The 23,324-nt window shown below is 40.1% G+C and overlaps 1 protein-coding gene across 2 annotated transcripts in view; it reads left to right on the top strand.

Moving 5' to 3' along the window:
* Positions 1 to 23,324, top strand: part of med12 (mediator complex subunit 12) — a 67,915-nt gene that overhangs the window by 19,152 nt on the left and 25,439 nt on the right. For both annotated transcript variants that reach the window (XM_062040057.1, XM_062040056.1), the window contains exons 6-25: positions 688 to 798; positions 1,050 to 1,325; positions 4,048 to 4,194; positions 4,288 to 4,387; positions 4,485 to 4,621; positions 4,708 to 4,839; positions 7,852 to 7,978; positions 8,094 to 8,383; positions 10,792 to 10,965; positions 12,997 to 13,141; positions 13,471 to 13,589; positions 13,796 to 13,939; positions 14,878 to 15,041; positions 15,126 to 15,257; positions 15,822 to 16,049; positions 16,199 to 16,343; positions 16,432 to 16,552; positions 20,145 to 20,255; positions 20,342 to 20,455; positions 22,531 to 22,667. In XM_062040057.1, coding sequence (XP_061896041.1) covers positions 688 to 798; positions 1,050 to 1,325; positions 4,048 to 4,194; positions 4,288 to 4,387; positions 4,485 to 4,621; positions 4,708 to 4,839; positions 7,852 to 7,978; positions 8,094 to 8,383; positions 10,792 to 10,965; positions 12,997 to 13,141; positions 13,471 to 13,589; positions 13,796 to 13,939; positions 14,878 to 15,041; positions 15,126 to 15,257; positions 15,822 to 16,049; positions 16,199 to 16,343; positions 16,432 to 16,552; positions 20,145 to 20,255; positions 20,342 to 20,455; positions 22,531 to 22,667 — 3,054 coding nt within the window. The remainder of the gene's footprint in view (positions 1 to 687; positions 799 to 1,049; positions 1,326 to 4,047; positions 4,195 to 4,287; positions 4,388 to 4,484; positions 4,622 to 4,707; positions 4,840 to 7,851; positions 7,979 to 8,093; positions 8,384 to 10,791; positions 10,966 to 12,996; positions 13,142 to 13,470; positions 13,590 to 13,795; positions 13,940 to 14,877; positions 15,042 to 15,125; positions 15,258 to 15,821; positions 16,050 to 16,198; positions 16,344 to 16,431; positions 16,553 to 20,144; positions 20,256 to 20,341; positions 20,456 to 22,530; positions 22,668 to 23,324) is intronic.

Genomic DNA, 23,324 nt, shown 5'->3' with positions numbered 1-23,324 from the left:
ATGGAGGAGGGGCACGGTGCATACAGAGTGATCAGTGAGACTGTATTTGCAGGGTCTCATTTTGTTTTCCTCAAAGCACAAGAACGTCAGAATGATGTCTGGTAGGATACATTGTGCTCATCAACTACAATGCATTTTCATTTGGATTCAAAGGTCCTATTTCATGTGTTTGCCATCAAGTTACAGTACGAGTCAATAAGTCTTTACTAATTTGCTCGTGTTATTGAGTGAGGGATAAGCGGTAGAAAATGGATGGATGGATGGACTTGTCTAAACTTTTGAGTAGTCCTGTGTCGTAAACAATGGCATACATTGTGGTCATGGACAAATAAATATAATATAAAGAATATAAATTGATAGAATCACACATCCATAAACTTGGATGCATATGCAAAAGTGCAATATATTTATCTGTACAGTAATCTATTTATTTATATTTGCACCTTATTGCTCTTTTATCCTGCACTACAACGAGCTAATGCAACAACATTTTGTTCTTATCTGTACTGTAAAGTTCAAATTTCAATGACAATAAAAGGAAGTCTAAGTCTATTAAGTGTGTCTATATTCCTCCCTGTCATTTACTTGCCTGTATTTATTTGTCATGGTAGAAATGTAATATTTTAATAGTAGAGCAAGAGATTTAGATTTTAATAAGTTGTTTTTTAAATGAATTCTTGTGACCAGGATGGAATGTTGGACAGACACGAGTTCCTGACCTGGGTGCTGGAGTGTTTTGAGAAGGTCCGACCCGGCGAAGACGAGCTGCTGAGACTCCTCCTGCCGCTTTTACTGCAGGTAGGACCTTTCTGACCTTTTGACTGACAGCCCATTTTATTGTACGCGATTCTCACATCATTTCTGCTGCCGGACCACACACACGCACACATACTGAAGTTGGTATTGCTGATATGACAGGCTGTCAGAAGTTTGTCACGTATCAGCTGAATGCCTTCATCCATTCCCAAGCCTTTCATTTTGTTTCATTCGATGTCATAAGTCACTGCGTGTGTGTGAGTAATGCAGTGCATCGCCTCTTCCTCCCGCAGTACTCGGGGGAATTCGTACAGTCAGCCTACTTGTCACGCAGGCTGGCTTACTTCTGCACGCGCCGCCTCAACCTGTTGCTAAGCGACGGCAGCCTGGGCCCCGGCGCGGGTGGAGGGCACCCGGCGCACGGCATCTTGACGCCGCAAGGCAACGCTCTGCCCCCGACTCCGACCTCCCAGCCGGCCGGAGGCAGCCAGCCCCAGACACCATTCACAGACTTCTACATCTGTCCCCAGCATCGTCCTCTGGTGTTCGGCCTCAGCTGCATGTTGCAGGTATGGTGACGTCTTACAGTCTTCTATTGCTCATGGTTTCATACGTAAAAATATCTAACATTCTATAATGATTAGACAAATGGTCATTGACTTATTAACCTCCGCCAGGAGGTGTACTGGTGCTCAAAAAAAGATTCCCATCCAAATTGTGATTTTTATTTATCCCGATTCTAAATCGATTTTCGAGAATCGATTAATGAAGAAAAATGAATAAATACAATTGTTTGGATTTTTGCTAATTCTAAAAAAAAAATGTTTATACATTTTTGGATTAAAAACATTAAACAAGCTATTATTATTATAATTGTTATTATTATTGATACTGCTGCTTTTATTAATTTTAGAATTGTATTTAATAAGTATTGCAGGAGCTTACATACTATTGAAGTTAATTTGTATTTGTGTGTAAGGTGCTTTATGTTTATTTAGCAAAAGGGGACTATTTGCCTTATTTAAATATGGAAATGTTTATAGTGCACGTTTAAAGTAATAATAGGCCACACTTTAATTAATTGAAATTATGTGTGTGTGAATGATTTAGAGAAATTTACTATTTCTCATTGCTTTTATTTTATTGAAGAATGTGTTTAGTTTTTTGATCATATACACCTGTTTAAGGTTTGAGTTGAAGGAGTCTGGTCGGGTGCTGGTTAGCTTGAAGCTAACAGCTAGCCTGTCTCCATCCTCGAACGATGTCGATCCTGCAGGAGATAAAAGTGAAGTTTCCATGGACTCACAAAGAGTAAAACAAGTAATTTACTGGAAACATGGCAGAGCATGATGTTAAAAAAGGTTGACTTTACACTCACCTTAGTGTTTACCATGAAGTCTTTCTTTCGATGGCCCCTCGCGCTAAAGTTGTCCAAGTGCAAACTGAGGCAGTATTTGGTGATTGGTAAAACTTTCGGCAAATCAAAATTGACGACCAATAAAAACGCAATTAACGGGAATGGAAATTTGACACAGCAAATATAAATAAAACAAAACACCGGCGGAAAGCGATAATCGATCACATAAAAAACAAGCAAACGGGGCAGTAGGTTAAAAAAAATCTGCGTCCATGGGACGCGCGGGCTCCCGTAATTGTGCGTCCTTTCTGATTTAAATGCATGAAAAGACACAAAAAGTGCGTTACCGCCAGCACTGCCCGATGTCAAAAAGGTTAAGAACCCCAGTGCTAGTGGACTCGCCTCCACCCACAGAGACAAAGAGAGAAGCAGTCTGACAAAAGGGTTCACTCAGGTTATTTCATATGGCCTGGCAGAGGTGCTGTTCCAGTTGTGCCCCTTCAAAGACGTTCTGCTTGATGGCGGCCACATTTGTCGACTACCGGTAATCTTGCGTGAATTTTATTTTTTTGTCCTTGTCAGTCCACTAAAGGTGGGTACCATATTTTGTGGTAAGTCCCAGTGGGTGTTTTGAAGAGCACATTAAGCTGTGTGACAGTCAATCAGAAATAGTAGCACAGATAACACAGTAGTGGTGTACTTATTGCCAAATGTTTACCTTTTGCAGTGCAGGGTTTCACAAATACACTTACCGTATTTTTCGGATTATAAGTCACTCCGTAGTTTCAATCGCACCGGGCGAAAATGCATAATGAAGAAGGAAAAAAACATATGTAAGTCGCACTGGAGTATAAGTCACATTTTTTGGGGAAATTTATTTGATAAAATCCAACACCAAGAATAGACATTTGAAAGGCAATTTAAAATAAATAAATAGTGAACAACAGGCTGAATAAGTGTACGATATACACTACAGTTCAAAAGTTTGGGGTCACATTGAAATGTCCTTATTTTTGAAGGAAAAGCACTGTACTTTTCAGTGAAGATAACTTTAAACTAGTCTTAACTTTAAAGAAATACACTCTATACATTGCTAATGTGGTAAATGACTATTCTAGCTGCAAATGTCTGGTTTTTGGTGCAATATCTACATGGGTGTATAGAGGCCCATTTCCAGCAACTATCACTCCAGTGTTCTAATGGTACAATGTGTTTGCTCATTGGCTCAGAAGGCTAATTGATGATTAGAAAACCCTTGTGCAATCATGTTCACACATCTGAAAACAGTTTAGCTCGTTACAGAAGCTACAAAACTGACCTTCCTTTGAGCAGATTGAGTTTCTGGAGCATCACATTTGTGGGGTCAATTTAACGCTCAACATGGCCAGAAAAAGAGAACTTTCATCTGAAACTCGACAGTCTATTCTTGTTCTTAGAAATGAAGGCTATTCCACAAAATTGTTTGGGTGACCCCAAACTTTTGAAAGGTAGTGTATGACGCATAAATAACCAACTGAGAACGTGCCTGGTATGTTAACGTAACATATTATGATAAGAGTCATTCAAATAACTATAACATATAGAACATGCTATACGTTTACCAAACAATCTGTCACTCCTAATCACTAAATCCGATGAAATCTTCTTCCTCGGTGTCGCTTCTAAACAACTCTGCCAACTCCAAAGGCAGACAATGCGACACTTCCTCTTCTATCGGTACGTCTAGTCTCTTACGTGAATGAGATAAATAATATTATTTTATATTTTACGGTAATGTGTTAATAATTTCACACAGAAATCGCTCCAGAGTATAAATCGCACCCCCGGCCAAACTATGAAAAAAACTGTGATTTATAATCCGAAAAATACGGTAGTTTTTGTAGTCCTAATTTTTCCACAACTAAGTAATTTTATGTTGTTTTTGTCATCCTCAGAGCATAGTGTTGTGTTGCCCCAGTGCTCTGGTGTGGCATTACTCTCTAACGGACAGCAGGAACAAGACTGGTTCCCCTCTGGACCTTCTGCCCATTGCACCCTCCAGCTTACCGATGCCTGGGGGAAACACCGCCTTCACACAGCAGGTACTTGAAGACACAGCAAGCCATCCCTCGTCAAGATGACAGCATATGCTCCACAATTACGCCGAGATACTAGTTTTCCATCGTTCTCCGCAGGTCCGTGTAAAGCTGAGAGAGATCGAGGAGCAAGTTAAGGAGCGAGGCCAAGCTGTGGAGTTTCGCTGGTCGTTTGACAAGTGCCAGGAGACCACGGCAGGTTGGTAAAACTGCTTCTTTTTCTCAGTGTTCACGGTAAGAGTCATGTGTTCGGTGTAGTGGAGCATTCTCGATGCTGATTCTCTCTCCTTGGTCAGGCTTCACCATTGGGAGGGTTCTGCACACCCTAGAGGTTCTGGACAACCACAGCTTCGAGAAGTCAGACTTTAACAACTCGCTGGACTCCTTATACAACCGGATATTTGGCTCAGGCCAGAGCAAGGATGGGCACGAGGTACTTGACTTCTTTAAAGATGAAAATCACAAGTGATCAACGCGGAGGCCCCGATTATAATACTTACAAAGTGTGCTTCCGTCCAGATGTCGCCCGATGACGACGCTGTGGTCACCCTGCTTTGTGAATGGGCCGTGTGCTGTAAGCGGTCGGGCCGACACAGGGCCATGGTGGTGGCCAAGCTGCTGGAGAAGCGACAGGCCGAGATTGAAGCAGAGGTAGCCGTCCTTCTCTGTTAACATGTTTGATGGACAGTTCTGGCAGCCATTGTTGTTGACAGTAGGGCTGGGCGATATAGACGAAAAAGTATATCTCGATATATTTTTACTTAAACTCGATATTCAATATATATCTCGATATATTTTCCGGTGAAAGCATACATATAAAGATATTCATTTTTGAGCGAGATTCACTGAAATTGAAGTGCATGACAACTGTGTAAACACTTTTATTAACCCAGTTAGTCAAGATGGGTGTTAACAGCACAGAAAATAAACTGTTTAAGTAGCACAGAATTACATAACATAAACAAAATAGAAAAAATATTCTTTATATGTAAAATAAATAACATAGCTGTGCAATTAATACAAAAAGTATCAAACTCAGATAAAAAATTAATTTGCAGGCAGGCACTTTTTAATTCCCAGTCGACGATGTAATGGACTGTCACACACGTACGGTTCTGGTCAGCGCCATGTAAGTGATTTGACTTAATTGTGCGGCTATGATCTTCCTCGCCTCGGCATACATTTTTGGCAGCATTTCTCGTGCGAAATATGCCCGGCTTGGCAACTTTAGAACAGTTTTGATTTGGGCTTACATGGTAAACAACTCAAATGAATGTTTTATCCAGACGCATACATTTGTCCAAATGTGGCCAAGTAGACGCATTGTGGGTTTCCTGGATGTCGTCTACATCGCTAAAAGAAAAATCTATAGATAGATAGTACTTTATTGATTTCTTCAGGAGAGTTCCCTCAGGAAAATTAAAATTCCAGCAGCAGTGTACATAATTGAGATCGATTTTAAAAAGTAAAAAGTAAACAATGGGGGTGTAAATGGAAACAAAATAGAAAAATATTACAATACAATAAAAATAATAAGCAACAACGAGAATAAAAATATAACAGTAAAATAAGAATATAACAAGAGAAACTAGGCAGTAGTGACCGTGTTATGAAAAAGTATTGCACTGTTATTGTTTTGTATCCCCTGTCATCCTAGTACCCCTCTCCCCCCCAGAGAGGAGTTGTACAGTCTAATGGCGTGTGGGACAAAGGAGTTTTTTAGTCTATTAGTCCTGCACTTGGGATGAAGCAGTCTTGCACTGAACAGGCTCCTCTGGCTACTGATAACGGTATGCAGAGGGTGACTGGCATCATCCAGGATGCTCACTAGTTTTTCCACAGTCCCCTTCTCTGCCACTGTCACCAGTGAGTCCAGTTTTATTCCGATCGTAGAACCGGCCCGCCTGATCAGTAAAGAAGAGAATTCCTCTGTCATCTTCCACTAGTTTTTTTAAATATATAAATTGCCCGTTTGAACATTCCCTCTTCTCTTCTACGACTCTCTCGTCATCATTTGGGATGTCTGTTGTGATTTCCCTTCCTGGTTCGATGACCCGCCCTATGTTTCCTCTGATTGGACTGTCCCTAATGTTTTGCCCTAATGTCAACCAATCGTGACTCATCATAGTAAACAATCAACCAATCATGGATGTTCTTATATGTGCAAGCACGTCTTGGAAGGAGGAAAGGGAGGGGTTGAGTGTTGAGAGGGAGTGGGAAGCGGGGGAGAACAAGGAACACAACAAATAAGCGGTGTTTGGTCATTTTAATGTGAAATAAATTATATCGATATTACAATATTTTCTTAATTCATATCTTATTTAAAAATATATCGATATATCTTACAAACGCTATATATCGCCCAGCCCTAGTTGACAGCACATTCATATCGTAATTAGGGCTGCAACTAACGACTATTTTGTCATCGATTATCGTAACGATTCAGATTATGAAACATTAGCCTATTCAGTGGCTCTAATTTAGCCATTTGCTTTTAAATTCAGTTTACCCATATGTAGGTATGTGCTAACTAACAAAGAACACTAATTCATTCAGAAATATATATTTATACCGTAACTGCTGCTCATTAGTCTGTTAGTTAGCTATGTAACTATTAAACTTTTGTCCACTTAAAAGCTCACAAAAACATAAATATATTTATTTCATGAAAACAAAATACAGTTGAAATAACAGCAATAAAAACAAACACCAAAGCACTTTCTAAAAAACAAAGCATTTTGTGAAGATGTTTAAAAAAACTGCACACAGGTACATTATTGATTATTGATTAACTCCTGGCATTTTAGCTATCCCATATACTTGATTGTTCTAAACATTTTAGCCATCTAATAGATTGTATATTTATTATTTTATGACATCGGCGCAGCAGTGCTTAATGCTTGTGTGTGATTGATGTTTGTTACTGTGCCTTTCTTCTTTGTACTGCAAATTGACGCTGCTTCACAGCTGAAGCTCCAGACAAATAAAAAAAGTACTTTAATCTATATAGACAAAGTTTAGCCGGCGGACTTTGAAAAATAGATTTAATTCTCATTTTAGCCAAAGAACTTCGTCTCACTAGCTAGCTAGCAAAGTAACAAACTAACTATTTTACTGAGTTAAGATTGCATCTTTCAGATGTCAGACATCTTCCCTCTGCTTTAAATGTTCCTGTATCACAGATGTATAGCCATAAAAAACAAGGTCCGCTTTGCAAAATTAGCAAGTATTCATGTTTTAAACAAGATTAGGGTAACATGTTTGTACAGTTAACATGTTTTCACATGCGATGTTGCTGCCTGAAAAAACACAAGTGATGATGTCGCCGACAAATTTTATTGTCTGTACCGTATTTTTCGGAGTATAAGTCGCACCGGAGTATAAGTCGCACCTGCCGAAAATGCATAATAAAGAAGGAAAAAAACTGGAGCCCGGCCAAACTATGAAAAAAACTGCGACTTATAGTCCAAAAAATACGGTATTTGTTGACAATGTCGACAAATCGTCAAAATAAATTGGTTGAACTTGTATTTTAATAGATTTTCATGCAGCTACTCATAGCAATGTAAATTAAGTTTGTGTATAGTCATGTTTTTTAATCAAGCAGCATTTACAGACCAGAAAGCACGTGGTAATGTCTTATTTTCTGCGTGTGGTTGTCAGCGATGTGGCGAGTCGGAAGTGGTGGACGAGAAGGGCTCTGTTTCGTCTGGCTCCCTTTCCACCGCCACACTTCCAGTTTTTCAGGATGTTCTGCTGCAGTTCTTGGATACTCAGGCCCCCACACTGAGTGAGTTCCGGCTCTTACTGATTTGTTTCTTTACACTGTACATTAACTGCCATTTTTCTCTTATTTCATCACTCTGAGCAACATAGGATTTGACTAAAATTTCTCATCCATTTAGCGGAGCCGGGCAATGAGAACGAGAGAGTGGAGTTCTCCAACCTTGTCCTGCTCTTTTGCGAGCTCATCCGCCATGACGTCTTCTCCCACAACATCTACATGTGCACGCTCATCTCCCGTGGCGACCTGGCCTCCGACTCCCACCTGCCACGTCCCCGTTCCCCCGGCGACGAGCCCTCAGATGAGTCGGATCGCAAGGAGCAGGATGCAGGCAACAGTGTCAAGATGGAGGATACCGGCCTGTCGGAGTCGATGGAAATTGATCACAACTCTAGTGCTAATTTTGATGAGGTATGGGGTTGCGTAAACATGCGTTGACTACACCCCTCACAATACAATATGCAGACAATACTACAGAAAGTACATTTGGGTATACTTTAGAGTAGTCTGTGTACAGCAGGCCTATTCAAGTGGCGGCCCGTCTAAATTGGCCCGCTGAATATCACCCAAATAGGCTTGATGAAACCATTCAAAATAAGGTTGTTTATGTATGCAGTACTCCCACCACCCCGCAGGGGGCTACAGCAAAGCATAAGTGTCCCAATGAAGTAGCAATGGGTGAGTAGAAGAAGATGGCACTATCGACCCCGAAAAAAAATCAAAACAAATCGCGAAAATCGCACTTGAGTGAATTGAAATTGCTGACTTTGTGATGTCTTTTGTATTTGTGGAAGTGTTGTTTTTTGGCTGTTAAACTCCGGCGATCAAAGCTCATTTAATACATGTAGCGCTGAATTTGAGCATTAGTTGGCAATTTAGCTACACCATAGGTTTAATTGTGTTGAGCTACATGTGTTCAATAGTTATGTAGTTTAGTGTGACTGCATTAACACTAAACCTTCGATTTTATTTATATAAAATAACACAATTGACGTTATACTTTGGTCATGTTTATATTTTCTGTCTTACAAACCTAAATGAAGGAAGACGTGTAAAGAAAAAAACTTAAGGAAGGAAAATAATTCATAAGAAGGAACAGCAATCAACAAAACTTGAGCGTCTGTTTCGTCATGCTGTTAACTATCTGTCTAGCTGCACACGCTGGAAACGAGTAGCGAGGGCAAAATAATGATTTTATTGACAGTGCAGTGTGGAAGCCGATGTGTTTACTTTGCAATTAAGCAAATGCAGTCTCAGAAGAATATAACCTGGGGAGGCATTTTCTGATGAAACACCCACATTTCGGTGTCGGGCCCCTGAGCCCTCGGGCTCTTGAAACTGCGGCCCTCTGCATTATGTAGTTGAATAGCCCTGGTGTACAGCTTTCATTGGGCTATAGTTATCCACTGTCTGAATAGCGGGCAACAAGTGAGTAGCAAGATAATTTTGACATTTCGAAGAATGTTATGGAGTCAATGAGAAGGAGTGGAACAGAATTACCTTAAATGCAGTGCTAGCAATGGTGCACACTAAATATTCACACCAAGGACTACGGCTTGACAATGAATCGGATTTAGATTTTGATTACCGGTATAGCTTCTCACGATTATGAAAATACAATAATCGGAAACGATTGATGGGCCGTGCAACGTGCATGCAAATTCCAGAGCTTCTAACGGTGGAACGGATGATGAGCGAATGAGTGGAAAAAAAACCTGTCTACTAGAGGTTTGGGCTCTTACCATGGTGGCTACTTACTATTTAACACATCGCCAGTATGTCTAATCAATAATCACTAAACTCAACAAAAAAATAAGACATATGATTTCCTCCTAGTCACATAATTAGCTAATATAACAAAATCCGCTGTTGAATGCAGAATATCACAGACATTGGCATAAATGTAAATGAAAAGCTGTCATTAAGAGGAGAAGGAACATTTGTTTGAGTAAATGTGTTCCACTCATTCATCTCCTAAACACACAACTTCCCCGTCCTTAACATTGTCGAGGCGGTCAGTTGAAACAGCGACTAAACTACGAAGCATACACCCACAACACATCTCATCTGCTTGTGTTGTTGTGAACGACATCATGGAAGTAACAACAATGTACAAACAGTAGTCGCAACTTGGCAAACGCTCGCTTTTCTATTTTTATTTTTTTCTTCCTTTTTTTTTTAACAACCTCAAGTCGCCTCCATACATCCATCTGAGAACAACAGCACATTCCCTCCTTTACAATAATAGTGCGGTACGCCATAGTCGAACAAATCAAAGGTTTCAAAAAATTAATAAATCGTGATTACAATATCAATCAAAAATAATGGTGATTATTATTTTTGCCATGATCATCCAGCCGTACCAAGGACACGTTTACTCGTTTGGGTTCGGTCTATCGAGGGAGTTTGTGCCTTGCCTTCGTCGCCAAGTGCTTGCACATGAGAGGTTTGCTTGGTTCTCTTCAATCTACGAGGAGAGTGGGTCTAGACGTGCTCCATGTGTAAAGTGCCTTGAGATAACTTCTGTTGTCAATTTGCGCTATATAAATAAAACTGAATTGACTCGTGTTGCCGGCTATTTCGACAATAATGGCTGTGTTGACTCATTTTCAGTGGATAGTAAATCCACACTGCTATACAAGCTCTTCACAGACCACTCTAAAGTGTATCCAGTTTTCCTTTTTATAGTTATGTCCCTTGACAATATATAATAAAATCCTTGCGGACATGTGAGGGCCGTATCCATTTTAAGGGAGAAGGCTTGTCTTTATTTGTCTTGGTCACACATTTCATCATTACTGTCGTGCTCTGTCTTGCAGATGTTCTCTCCTCCGATGCACTGCGAGTCCAAGGGCAGCCCCTCCCCGGAGAAGTCCGTACCCGAGCAGGATAGCAAGAGCACCTGCAAGGACAAGAGTATGGACCCCGCCTTCCCCCAGCTGTATGAGCAGCCCCGGCACATTCAGTACGCCACCCACTTCCCCATTCCTCAGGTAAAGAGAGTCCTCCTCTTTTTTGTATCTCATCGCCATCTTATTTTTGTCGACTCCGAACATGCCAGCGGCAGTTTTGTAATTCCTTTCCTGTGAAGATAAACAAGAAATGAATAATATTTATTATGATTCACCTGTGTGAAGTTGGCCCCCCTTATCATTGCAACTTAAAATAACACTGCCATTTGTTTGTACTGTCAACATTTTTGTTTGTTTGTTACGGTTTCCACCTTGTTAAAATCTCCCCAAATTTGTCCCTTTCGATTGTGCCATTTTTGTGCTGCAAACTTTTTTGTTTATGATAGTTTTTATGTTAACATCTTATAGTTTTTGTGTTGTTATTCATAACCGGCCCACCCCAGGCAAAATCTCCCCAAACTCGTCCCATTTGTTTGTGCTACGTTTTTCCTGATAACATTTTTTGTCTTACTATTACAGGTGTTATGTTATGGGATTGTTATGAATAATAACACATTAATAACAAAACAACTATAGTAGATAGACCTTTTTTTGCAGCACAAACTAGCTCTATCGTAGCACAAACGAATGAGACAAGTGTGGGGAGATTTTGTAAAGATCGTTATGAATAACAAAACGTTAATAGCTTAAAAACTATAAAGATTTAATAATATAAAGACTATATTAGTTAGATATTAGCACAAACATTTGGGAAAGGTTTGGGAAGGTTTTGACAAGGTGGGCTAGTTATGAACAATAACACGTTAACATAAAAACTATAATAGTTTCACAAAGAAATTGCAGCACAAACGGATGGGACAAGCTTGGAGGGCTGGTTCTGAATAATAATACGTTAATAATATCAGAAAAACTATAACATTTTATTAACGTAAGTAAAATAGTTGGGAAAAAAATTGTTGTAGCAGTATGGGACATGCCTGGGGGAGATTTTGCCAATGTTGGGGGCTGGTTATGAATAATAACACGTTAACAACATAAAAACTATAATAGTTAGACAAAAAATGTTGTAGCACAAACATTTTGGACACGTTTGGGGAGGTTTTGACAAGGTGGGGGTTGGGAGCAGGTTATGAATAATTACACGTTAACATAAAGACTATAATAGTTTCACGAAACAAAAATTGCAGCACAAACAAATGGGACAAGTATGGGGAGATTTTGACAAGGTAGGCTAGGTATGAATAATAACACGTTAATTCCATAAGAACAATAAAACTTTTAAAAATGTACAGTAACTAAAATAGTTAGGCAATAAAATGTTGCAGCACAAACATTTGGGACAAATTTGGGGAGGTTTTGACAAAGTTGGGGGTCTGGTCATAAATATTAACACCTTAATAACATAAAAACTATAATAGACAAAAAATGTTGTAGCACAAACATTTGGGACAAGTTGGGGAGATTTTGACAAGGTGGGGTCGCCGGCTGGTTATGAATAATAACACATTAATAACAAAAACTATGAAACTTGATAACATAAAAACTAAAATAGACAAAAAATGTGGCAGCACAAACATTTGAGACAAGTTTAGGGAGATTTTGACAAGGTTGGAGGTCTGGTTATGAATAATACAATTTTAATAACAATAAACTATAAAACTTTACTAACATAATAAATAGACAAAAAATGTTGTAGCACAAACATTTTGGACAAGTTTGGGGGCTGGTTATGAATAATAACATGTTAAAAAAAACAGAAAGCTCTATTAACATAAAAACTATAATAGTAAGACAAAAAATGTTGCAGCACAAACATTTGGGACAAGTTTGGGGAGATTTTGACAAGGTGGGGTCGGGAGCTGGTTATGAATAATAACGCATTTGACAATAACACATTTCTGACATCACCAGTCAGAAAATGTGTAAAGTAAAATCGTAACGGGACAGACGAAAATGTTTCCAGCACAGACTTAGCCCAAACGAATGGCAGTCATTTTTCATATTTGCAATATTAAGGTGTGCCAACTTCAAGGTGTTTGATTCACATGTTATGTTGCTGCTGCTGGAGTTCTCCAGGCCATCTCCTGTGTATCATTTATTTGCCTTCTATAGGAGGAGAATGCCAGTCACGAGTGCAACCAGCGTCTAGTAGTCCTCTACGGCGTGGGCAAACTAAGGGACGAGGCGCGACACACCATCAAAAAGATAACGAAAGATATCTTGAAGGTGCTCAATCGCAAAAGCACTGCTGAAACGGGTACATTCTTTTCTTTTCTTTTTTTTGGTGTATCTTTTCATTCTACTGTTTTACTGCGAGATGCAGGACTCTTTGGACCGGCTGATAATGCCCAAAGTCAAAATCATCTTTGACTCCAGTTGCATCACTATGTACTCATCTTGCTTTTTCAGCAATTTTATTATCAAGCACAAGCGATTATGCTGAGTTGTTGTACCAACAAAGCATCACATGTCTTTTCATGACTATTTCGATATGGAAAGCAGCTTAACATTTATGTTTGAAAATCCCAAGCAATCATGTGTCTCTTGTTTCTCCCCAAACTCCCATTTCACCTCCCGTTGTTGCAGGTGGCGAGGAGGGACAGAAAAGGAAGAGGAGTAAGCCCGAGGCCTTTCCTACCGCAGAAGATATCTTCTCTAAATTTCAGCACCTTTCCCACTTTGACCAGCACCAGGTCACCTACCAGGTTAGGTTTGCTTAATTTTGCATGTGACATTTCAGTATAAAACTTTCCTAATTTATATGTACGTGGCGTTCTGTCATGGCAGCCTGAATGGATAATTATATCAAGCATTTTGCTGCACAGACTCCCAGCCAAGGTTGGAGAGATTGCCTTGTGTGAGTCAACACTGACCCCGCTGTGTTGCTGTTTTTTTTTTTGGTTATGTGCAGGTGTCCCGAAATGTGCTGGAACAAATCACCAGCTTTGCCTTAGGGATGTCCTATCACTTGCCGTTAGTGCAGCACATTCAGTTCATCTTTGATCTCATGGAGTACTCTCTCAACGTCAGTGGCCTCATCGACTTTGCCATTCAGGTAATTAATGCGTGCGTCCAAGCTTTATTTATCCTTCGTGAGCCATAACATCAGAGGTGCCTGAAAATGCTCCACCTGGGGCCACATACTGTGAGCTCAAAGTGTACAGGGTCCATTTTGATGCTTTCTAATTTTGGAAACGGGCCACAACAAACCTACGTCGATAGAGTGGAACTTGGAATTACGAACTTAATTGGTTCTTGAACAGGGTTCGTAAATCGAAAAGTTCGTCGAGTGAAGCACTTTTCTCCATAAAAAACAATAAATATGAATAATGGGGTGCAGCCTCGACAAAGGTCCCTATTTTAGTTAAGGTTTGTACACTTTGAACACAATTTAAAGTGATATACAGTACTGACTATCAAACAAACATAACCAAGAGGTGATAAGTTAATGATCTTTTTATTAACTATCTAAAACAACGACAAACTGAACTGTGCTGCATAGGATCGGATAGATTTTTATTTAACCCACACTGGGGAGATTGGGTTTTTACATTCAGTAACAGAAGTAAATAAAGCTGAATGAAAAACAAAAAAATTGTAGGAAATGCTGTCAAAACTTTTTGACTGGGGGGCTGCATTGGGCTAAAAAAATTTGCCCGGGGGCTGAAAGCCATATGTATGTAAGTATTTATGTATGTATATATATATAAGTTTGCAAATAAAGGGGTTATTACATTGAGGTTTCACTGTATGCTAAGATTTAAGCTTTGTTTTGTAGGTGACAAAGCATTTTATCATTAGTATTACTAATAACATTTTACCTTTTTCTGGTTATAATGAGCTTATTTTTTGTATATTTTATGTAGTTTTTTTAAGTTGTCTTATTCAATTTTAATTTTAGAACGGGCCACATGTGGTAAAAGGCCGACAGGCTGAGCCACACTTTGGGTACCCCACAGTGCTCATTGAACCGTGCTTGTTTTTTATTTGTAGCTTCTGAATGAACTCAGCCTGGTGGAAGCCGAGCTGCTGCTCAAGTCGTCCAGCCTGGTGGGCAGCTACACTAACAGCCTTTGTCTGTGCATCGTGGCTGTGCTGAGGAGGTACCACTCCTGCCTCATTCTCAACCCCGAGCAGACGGCGCAGGTTTTTGACTGGTCGGTGACTCACACGCGTGCATTCAAACCCCTCTCTTTTACGTGAACATACCTGGTGTTGTAATGTGTACGATCCTCTCCTAGGCTGCGCATCGTGGTCAAGTCAGGTGTGAACCCAGCAGACTGCTCCTCTGCTGAGCGCTGCATCTTGGCCTACCTTTATGACCTCTACACCTCCTGCAGTCACCTCAAGAACAAGTTTGGCGAGATCTTCAGGTGATAAATGCATTTCCCACTCGTGAAAAATGTGCATCTCTTTTCACATCGTCACCTGTTGTTGTTGACTTTGGACTGACTAGCGACTGCACGACACCAAGGCCGCGGAACAGAGACACGTGACAGGCTTACACACACACACATGCATCCACAAAAAATATACGCCACACACACATACCCCACCCCCCATCCAACGCCCTTGACGCGAATCCCTTAGGGGTGATGGACGGCTGGGCAGCGCCTGAAGAGCTGCAGCCTTTCACCGTGGCCCCCCACTCCCTCCCCTCTGTTGCTAGTCTCGAGATGGATGTTGTAATATGTATATGTGCTTTGCTATGGAGGTTTTTTCCCCACTCCAGCCAGTCTAGATTGTATTTTTTTACTCATCCTTCCCCAGCGTTTACCTTTTTCCCGTCTTTTACGGGGCACCTTGTGGCGACCCATCAGCGTTCATGTTCTGTACACTGTTTGTTTGTGTAATCTTGGATGGGTTTGTGCTGAAAACAAAGTTTTGTTGTACTTGTGCAATAACAATAAAGACCTACCTACCTACCTGTTTCTCAGTGAGTTCTGCTCCAAAGTGAAGAACTCCATCTACTGCAACATCGACCCCTCGGACTCCAACATCCGCTGGGATTCAGAGTTCATGATGGAGGCTATTGCCAACCCCTTGGCACACAACTTCAACCACTCCATGGTGGGCAAGATCCTCAACGACAGCCAGGGAAACCGCTACAGCTTTGTGTGCAACGTACTCATGGACCTGTGCGTAGACCACAGAGACCCTGAGAGGTACATTACCAATCAGGAAAAATGATCGTTCAACCTGAGCCTTTAACATTTTGAGTCATCCAGAAGAAATTGTTGGCCTTTTATAGGGGGAGCCACAAAGGGGAACTTGTATCAATGCAATTAAGATAAGGTTGCTCTTTCTCTTTCAGGGTTAACGATATCGGCATCCTGTGTGCCGAGCTGACTGCATATTGTCGCTCCCTAAGTGCGGAATGGCTCGGTATCCTCAAGGCACTCTGCTGCTCCTCCAACAATGGCAACTGCGGCTTCAACGACCTGCTCTGTAACGTGGACGTGCGTTTACAAAATTGCATTCTATTCTATTTTGCCTTGGTGACCCTCAACAGCCCTGATTTGTAAAGTTGCCCTTATGCCCCTTCAGGTTAGCGACTTGTCCTTCCATGATTCCCTGGCGACATTCGTAGCCATTCTCATAGCGAGGCAATGTCTTCTCCTGGAGGACCTGGTCCGCTGTGTGGCGATTCCATCGCTCCTCAATGCAGGTAAGAATATGAATTTATTATAATTTATTTAATATAAAACTGCTCAGTGGTTAAATTGTCCGCCCTGAGATCGGTAGGTTGTGAGTTCAAACCCCGGCTGAGTCGTACCAAAGACTATAAAAATGGGACCATCCCTGCTTGGCATTCAGCATCAAGGGTTGGAATTGGGGGTTGAATCACCAAATTGATTCCCGAGCGCAGCCACCGCTGCTGCTCACTGCTCCCCTCACCTCCCAGGGGGTGGGTCAAACGCAGAGAGTAATTTCAGCACACCTAGTGTGTGTGACTATCAGTGGTACTTTAACTTGAACTTTTATTGAATGTAGTTATGAATCTCCTAATCAGGACATTGGTCCCGCCACTTTGGACTTGGTGATACAGCTTTGCTCATGTCAGAGTCAATGTTTAATTACAGTATATAGCACCGGGGTGCCCACACTTTTTTAGCCGGCAAGCTTTTTTTTCAAATGACCAAGTCGAGGTGATCTACCTCTTCTTCCCTTGCTGAGCAGAGAGGTAGCAGCACGGGTAACTTTAGCTGTGATGCTAGCAGAGTGGTGCGAGTGGTAATACGAGAGAAGGAAGGTGTGAATCTGGTAACAAATTAAGGAATAATTAATTCCTAAGAAAAACAGCACGGGGTTCATTGTCTGGCGGTGGTTTGGCTTCAAGCGGGAAGATTTTGAACAAGTATGCGGCAAAAGCGTTGCTACAAAAAGTTGCACCTACTGCTAATTTGTAGCATCATTTGAAAAGTCACCCACTAGAGGATGAGGAGTGCTTGAAACTCCACGTCAACATCTCCGTTCGGTGCCATACCCACAAAATGCCGAAGCAACCATTTCCAGATCAACACCATATGAAAAAATTTGTCAACAACAAAGGGAGATAACGTCCGCAGGAACCTACCACATAGCGAAGGACATAAATCATTTGATTTCATATTATGCAGCTCATTTTTAGTTGACAGTTATTGAACTATCTTGTGTGACGTCATGCACAAAAGTGCACTTTATTTATTGTAGTGCCGTTCTGTACAAAAAGTGCTCTTTAATTTAGTGTTGTTTTGATAAGTCATCTTAGTGACATCATGCACAAAAGTGCCCTAATAGCTTGTTTTAAAATGTCTCTGAGAATCTTGCACCTTCTGTTTTGGAAATGACATGAATGTTTGTGCCACTGCTTAATAATTGTTTAATAAATACAGTATTGGTAAATTGACTTAATTGTGGTTTCCCTCTCTGCATGAAAGTTTAAAATTATCATATATTAATGCAATATGAACAAGAATGTTTTAATGTAGACACATAGAATCATCATACTGGTGTGATTATATGCATCAAGTGTTCATTCAAGGCTAAGGCAAAATATCGAGATATATATCGTGTATCGTGACATGGCTTAAAAATATTGAGATATTAATAAAAGGCCATATCGCCCAGCCCTAACCTAGAGGCACTTCCGGATGTCAGGCGACAGTCTAGAGTCCCATTAGGCTACTGTTTATTTACCTGCATCAGTGCAGATTTGGACGTATTTTGGAAGGTTTGGATGGAAATATGTAAGCAATCATGAAAAATGTTTTTTAAATCGGATGGAGTGGATTTACACACTCTTAAAAAAATATTTGTTTAATGGTTTAAACCATTTATCCTCACCAAGAGGTTACTGCTCGCTACAACCTCACTTCACTTGACACTTAGGGTATTTAGAGAAGAAAAGATTGGAGGCACATCATGTCTTTACATCTGAGGGTCCACAAATTAAGCATTAATTGGTGAAAGACAAAGTTGGATTTATCTAAGCAACGTATTGATTGACATAACAAGTGCTGTGCTGCTGTGATTGTAGACACTAATGAGAAAAAAGATAAGTTTGTTTGTAGTTGATTTCCAGCTACAAATTTTAGTCTCATCTACAATTCATGTCTGCAGTTGTTTTTTTTGGTCTGAAGTTCATATTTTGTCTCATTATCTAGTGATAGATGTCCCTGTTGTTCAGCAATGTTTCCTAGCGATATCAAGATTCAGTACATGCTGTTGAGCCTACCAAAGATTTATTCATCTACTGTATTAATACGATTAAGGATATTTTCTTGATGCGAAGAAATATTACCAAAGACGCTATGATGTGGTCATCTGTGTCGAATAAAGCACTTGGCTCTCCTACACAACAACAACTAAGCTTTTAGTTTCTGTTATGAAAATGGACAATGAAAATAGGATGGATTGGATTTACAATTACAATATTTATTACAAGGACTTAACATGATGTTAGCTTATTTGCACAGTCAGGTCTTCCTAGTTTTATTTAGTCATTGCAACCACAAAAGAACACAAACTAATGCCACCTCGTGTCCTTTCTTTACCGTTAGTTCTGCTCTCAAACACTACTAATATAGTAGAGAATAAACTCGATTGCATCACAGAAAGCTTCTCAAACAAATCAAATAAACATTTTACAAAGTGATTGCTGCAGGCACAGACATGGTCCGATTGTATTCCACAAGATGATGAAAGTGATATTTTTAAGAGACATTTCCTTCGACGCGCTTTCGTTTTTTCTGACTTTATTACCTTTTAAGAACCACTTATTTTCCAAACTCTATGAAAGCTCTTTCCTATCTCTCTATTTGAACGACTGGAATACCCAAGAACAGAGCAGCGATACGGCATTTTCTGCTCAAATTCTACACTCACTCTCACTTGTTTTAATGCTACGCTCAAGCTGCTCGGCCATCGTGTGAATTGAGCCACCAAGAAGAAAAACGGATGTGATGTTAGACTTGCTTTTATTGGCATTCAAATTTGAGCAGGATTTTGTTGCACCTTTTCAAGACACCGCAACGCAACCCCGTCCCCCAAGACGGCATGAAGTCAGGTCGGACAAAATGGTTTAGTGAGCTATGTTCAGGTGGAATTAGCACAAGATACCAACTTCGTGCCTGTCACTCTCATGTCTTGCAGATAAATCTTCAGTTTAGTGTTCGCCACATGAAGAAAAGCATTTACAAGACACACAATTAAATTATCGCAACAGTTTGATAAGAATCAAATGGAAAATAAACACAAATGGAGGAAAACCGTATGAACAAAGTCAGTGTGCGAGCCCATGCTAGTTTCTATTTCGGTTATGTTGACAATTGACGTCGACATGAAGGGGTTCTGCTGTATAAGCATTTTTATACTCTGCTTTCAGGTGTTCTTTAAAGGAAGTGTAGAGTGCATCCTGGTGGGAAGCAGCATCAAACTATGAGTCATTACTTCTATCAGAGATGAAAGTAAAGCCTGTGTATTTGATCTGTGGCCATGAAACCTCAGTGGGCTTTGTGTGCTCACCAGAGTTGCCCCCCCCCCCCCCCCCCCTTATTCTATTCCCGCTTTTTGTTTTCCCCTCTGAGACAAAGGTTCATTCAGCCAGGCTGTGGCTGTTGGCTCTACTGCACATGCCAGCCGTTTGTTCTCACATCCTTTTTTTTCCCCCACAATGAAAAATGAATCTACTGTATCTATCTAGGACATGGTTTTAAATTTGGAGGGGTGCACTTTATCATGTCGCAATTTTTAAAACACGTGTCTGAACTCGTCTTTAGCCTGCAGCGAGCAAGATTCCGAGCCCGGAGCGAGGCTCACCTGCAGGATTTTGTTGCACCTTTTCAAGACGCCGCAACGCAACCCCGTCCCCCAAGACGGCATGAAGTCAGGTCGGACAAAATGGTTTAGTGAGCTGTGTTCAGGTGGAATTAGCACAAAATACCAACTTTGTGCCTGTCACTCTCATGTCTTGCAGATAAATCTTCAGTTGGTATCCGGTCGTCGTGTGACCGCCATCTACTGGCGGCCTCTCAGAACAGCATAGTTGTGGGAGCCGTTTTTGCCGTCCTCAAAGCTGTCTTTATGTTGGGTAAGAAGTGTTTGCCTGTAGTCTCTAAGCTAGGGGTCTTCAACTTTGTCCTGGCCAAGGACCCCCAAACTGATGGAGAGATGGAACGGGGACCCCCTACTTGTGTTTCATACAGGTGTTTTAAATTAAACTGCAATACTAATATATTCAAATAATATAGTATAACGCTGCTAATAGCTAGCTGGCAACTAGCGCATTAATGGCTACCTGAAAACTATCGCGCTAATCACTAGCTGATAAGTTACTAGCATGGTCAGTGTTTCCCACACATTCATTTATTTGTGGCGGCCCGCCATGAAATAATTACGTCCGCCACAAATAAAATAAAAATAATAATAATATTTATTTTATTTATTTATTTTATTTATTTATTTTTGTCCTGTTCAGCTTCTTAGGCAAATCATATAGTTGATGTAGATGCCCATATAGGCTGTTCAGATTTACTTTACAAAAGAGAAGTGTAGGATACTTCTCTTGTTGCCTTATTTGTATTTGACCACTACTGTTTTCTGTTTATTTGTTACTGACTGTGGCAGGATACCTCTGCCTCTGTTTCACTTTATGTTGCTGGTAAATAATATGGTTGTAGTAGTAGGCTAAAGTTAAACTATTTAGTATGCACTAATTAAAGGGGCAGAGCTTTAAGAGACATTTTAACTTTTATATTTTATAAGATATATATTTTTTGTAAGAACCACAATTAATAAATATATTTCAGTGAACAACTTATTGTTCAAATCTGTATATAAATATGTACATAAAGTGTTGTAATTATATTGTAAAATGGATGGATGGATGGATGGATGGATGGACGTTTAAAACAAAACTGTTATTATTAATTAGTAAGTATACATTTTTTGAGCCTTTTTAGAGGAAATCATATCATTGTAGTAAATTATGCAAATTACTCGATGATGTCATGGTGACCACGCCCATAGCCACGCCCCCGCCGCCACAGGTATCTTGGCAGTTTATGGGAAACACTGATGGTAATGGTTGGCTGACAACTGCCGTGATAATCGGTAGCTGATGACTGGTGTGCTAATTGCTAGCTGGCGGCTAATGATAGCTGGTAACTGGTGAGCTAAATGCTTGCAGGTAACTAGAGAGCTAATTGCAAGCTATCTTAAAGGGGCCATATTATTCAAAACCAACTTTTCTTACCTGTTGGTACCTGCTGTCGTATATTTGGGATCTGCATAATTTCCGAAAAAGTGAAACCTAACAGTAAAGGCATTGCGTATGTATTTATTAAACAATCGTATCTTTTTCATACATTTCTCTAAATGAGCAGTTTGGAATTTGCTCTCTCCTGTGACCTTTTCTGCCTGTGACATCAGCGGATTATCCATATATGGTAGATATTTACTTGAACAGCTTTGCGTAAGCCCGTCGTTGTAGTCCGACATTGTATTCAATAAGTTCCTCCTTTTCCTCCATCGTTGTGGAGCAGACTGGCTCGTACATGCACATTGCTGTTTCTAATACAAAGTAGCGTATACTAGTTTGAACTTAATCTGTCATTAGAATCGCTATGGAAGCGCAAAAAAATACAAAAAAGATGTGGAAGTGGAGTCACGTAAATAAGTCCGCCCCACAAAACGGTGCATCCTGAAAAGACGTTCAAAAAGAAGCTTGAAAATGGTCTGTAAAACATAATCTATGCAACATTTTGACCAAGGAGCCACCATTACATGTTCACCACAAGGAAGTATTTTAAATGCTGAATAACTAATCATTATATGACCTCTTTAAATGCTAACATAGATACAATAATACTATTTATTTGTTATTATTTAAACTTGCAAGTTACAGTGTGTACAGTGTCCATGCCACTGCTAAACTATTTCACAGTGTGTTACTGTGTATTTAAAGACATGTAAATGTGTGAAACATTACCTGGGAAACATAAACATTTTAGAAATAAAGTTTAATCAACCAAAAATGCCATGACCCCCCACTGCAGTACCTGTGCGGTGCCCCTGGGGGTTCACGGACCCCATGTTGAAAACCTCTCTGACCTAAGCAACTACTGCGGCATTTTGCAAACTCAATTGGTCTTCATGGTTTTGTAGGTGACGCCGAGCTGAGGGGCTCAGGACTGTCCGACCCCGCCGGCCTCGACGACATATCCGAGGGGCGCAACGTCTCCATAGAAACAGCCAGCTTGGACGTGTATGCAAAGTATGTCCTGAAGACCATCTGCCAGCAGGTAAACACCCCTAAAGTGTTGTTCAATCTCCCATATGTTACTATTTGACAACCATTTTACATTTTTGAAATTTTCCTGAAGGAATCAATAAAGTACAATCTATCTATCTATCTATCTATCTATCTATCTATCTATCTATCTATCTATCTATCTATCTATCTATCTATCTATCTATCTATCTATCTATCTATCTATCTATCTATCTATCTATCTATCTATATATCCATCTATCCATCTAAATACAGAGCATCTGCATAACAGCTCTTTACTTTTTCCAACATTTTTATATCATGTTACAAATCTTTTTTTTTTTCTTCCTCACAATGCTACACCTCGTGATGACAACATGAAAAAAGTATTTTTGAAATATCTGCAAATGTATGAAAAAAACAAATCTCAGACATCGCATTCATGTACAGTACATTACATTGTGTTAGGTCAGGGGTCGGCAACCCAAAATGTTGAAAGAGCTATATGGGACCAAAAATACAAAAAACTATGTCTGAAGCCGCAAAAATTCAAAGCCTTATATATGTCTTATAATGAAGGAAACGCATGAGTTTCGTTATTAGCTATATTAGCCTACTATCAAAATGACCATGTGTCGCAGGCTGATGCAAATCTTTGTTGACAGAAATGTTGAAATTTTAATTTATT

This window comes from Entelurus aequoreus, linkage group LG28 (assembly GCF_033978785.1).
Source record: "Entelurus aequoreus isolate RoL-2023_Sb linkage group LG28, RoL_Eaeq_v1.1, whole genome shotgun sequence".
Lineage (NCBI taxonomy): Eukaryota > Metazoa > Chordata > Actinopteri > Syngnathiformes > Syngnathidae > Entelurus > Entelurus aequoreus.
Note: the sequence above shows the minus strand (reverse complement) of the source record. Positions and strands in the feature narration are given on the sequence as shown.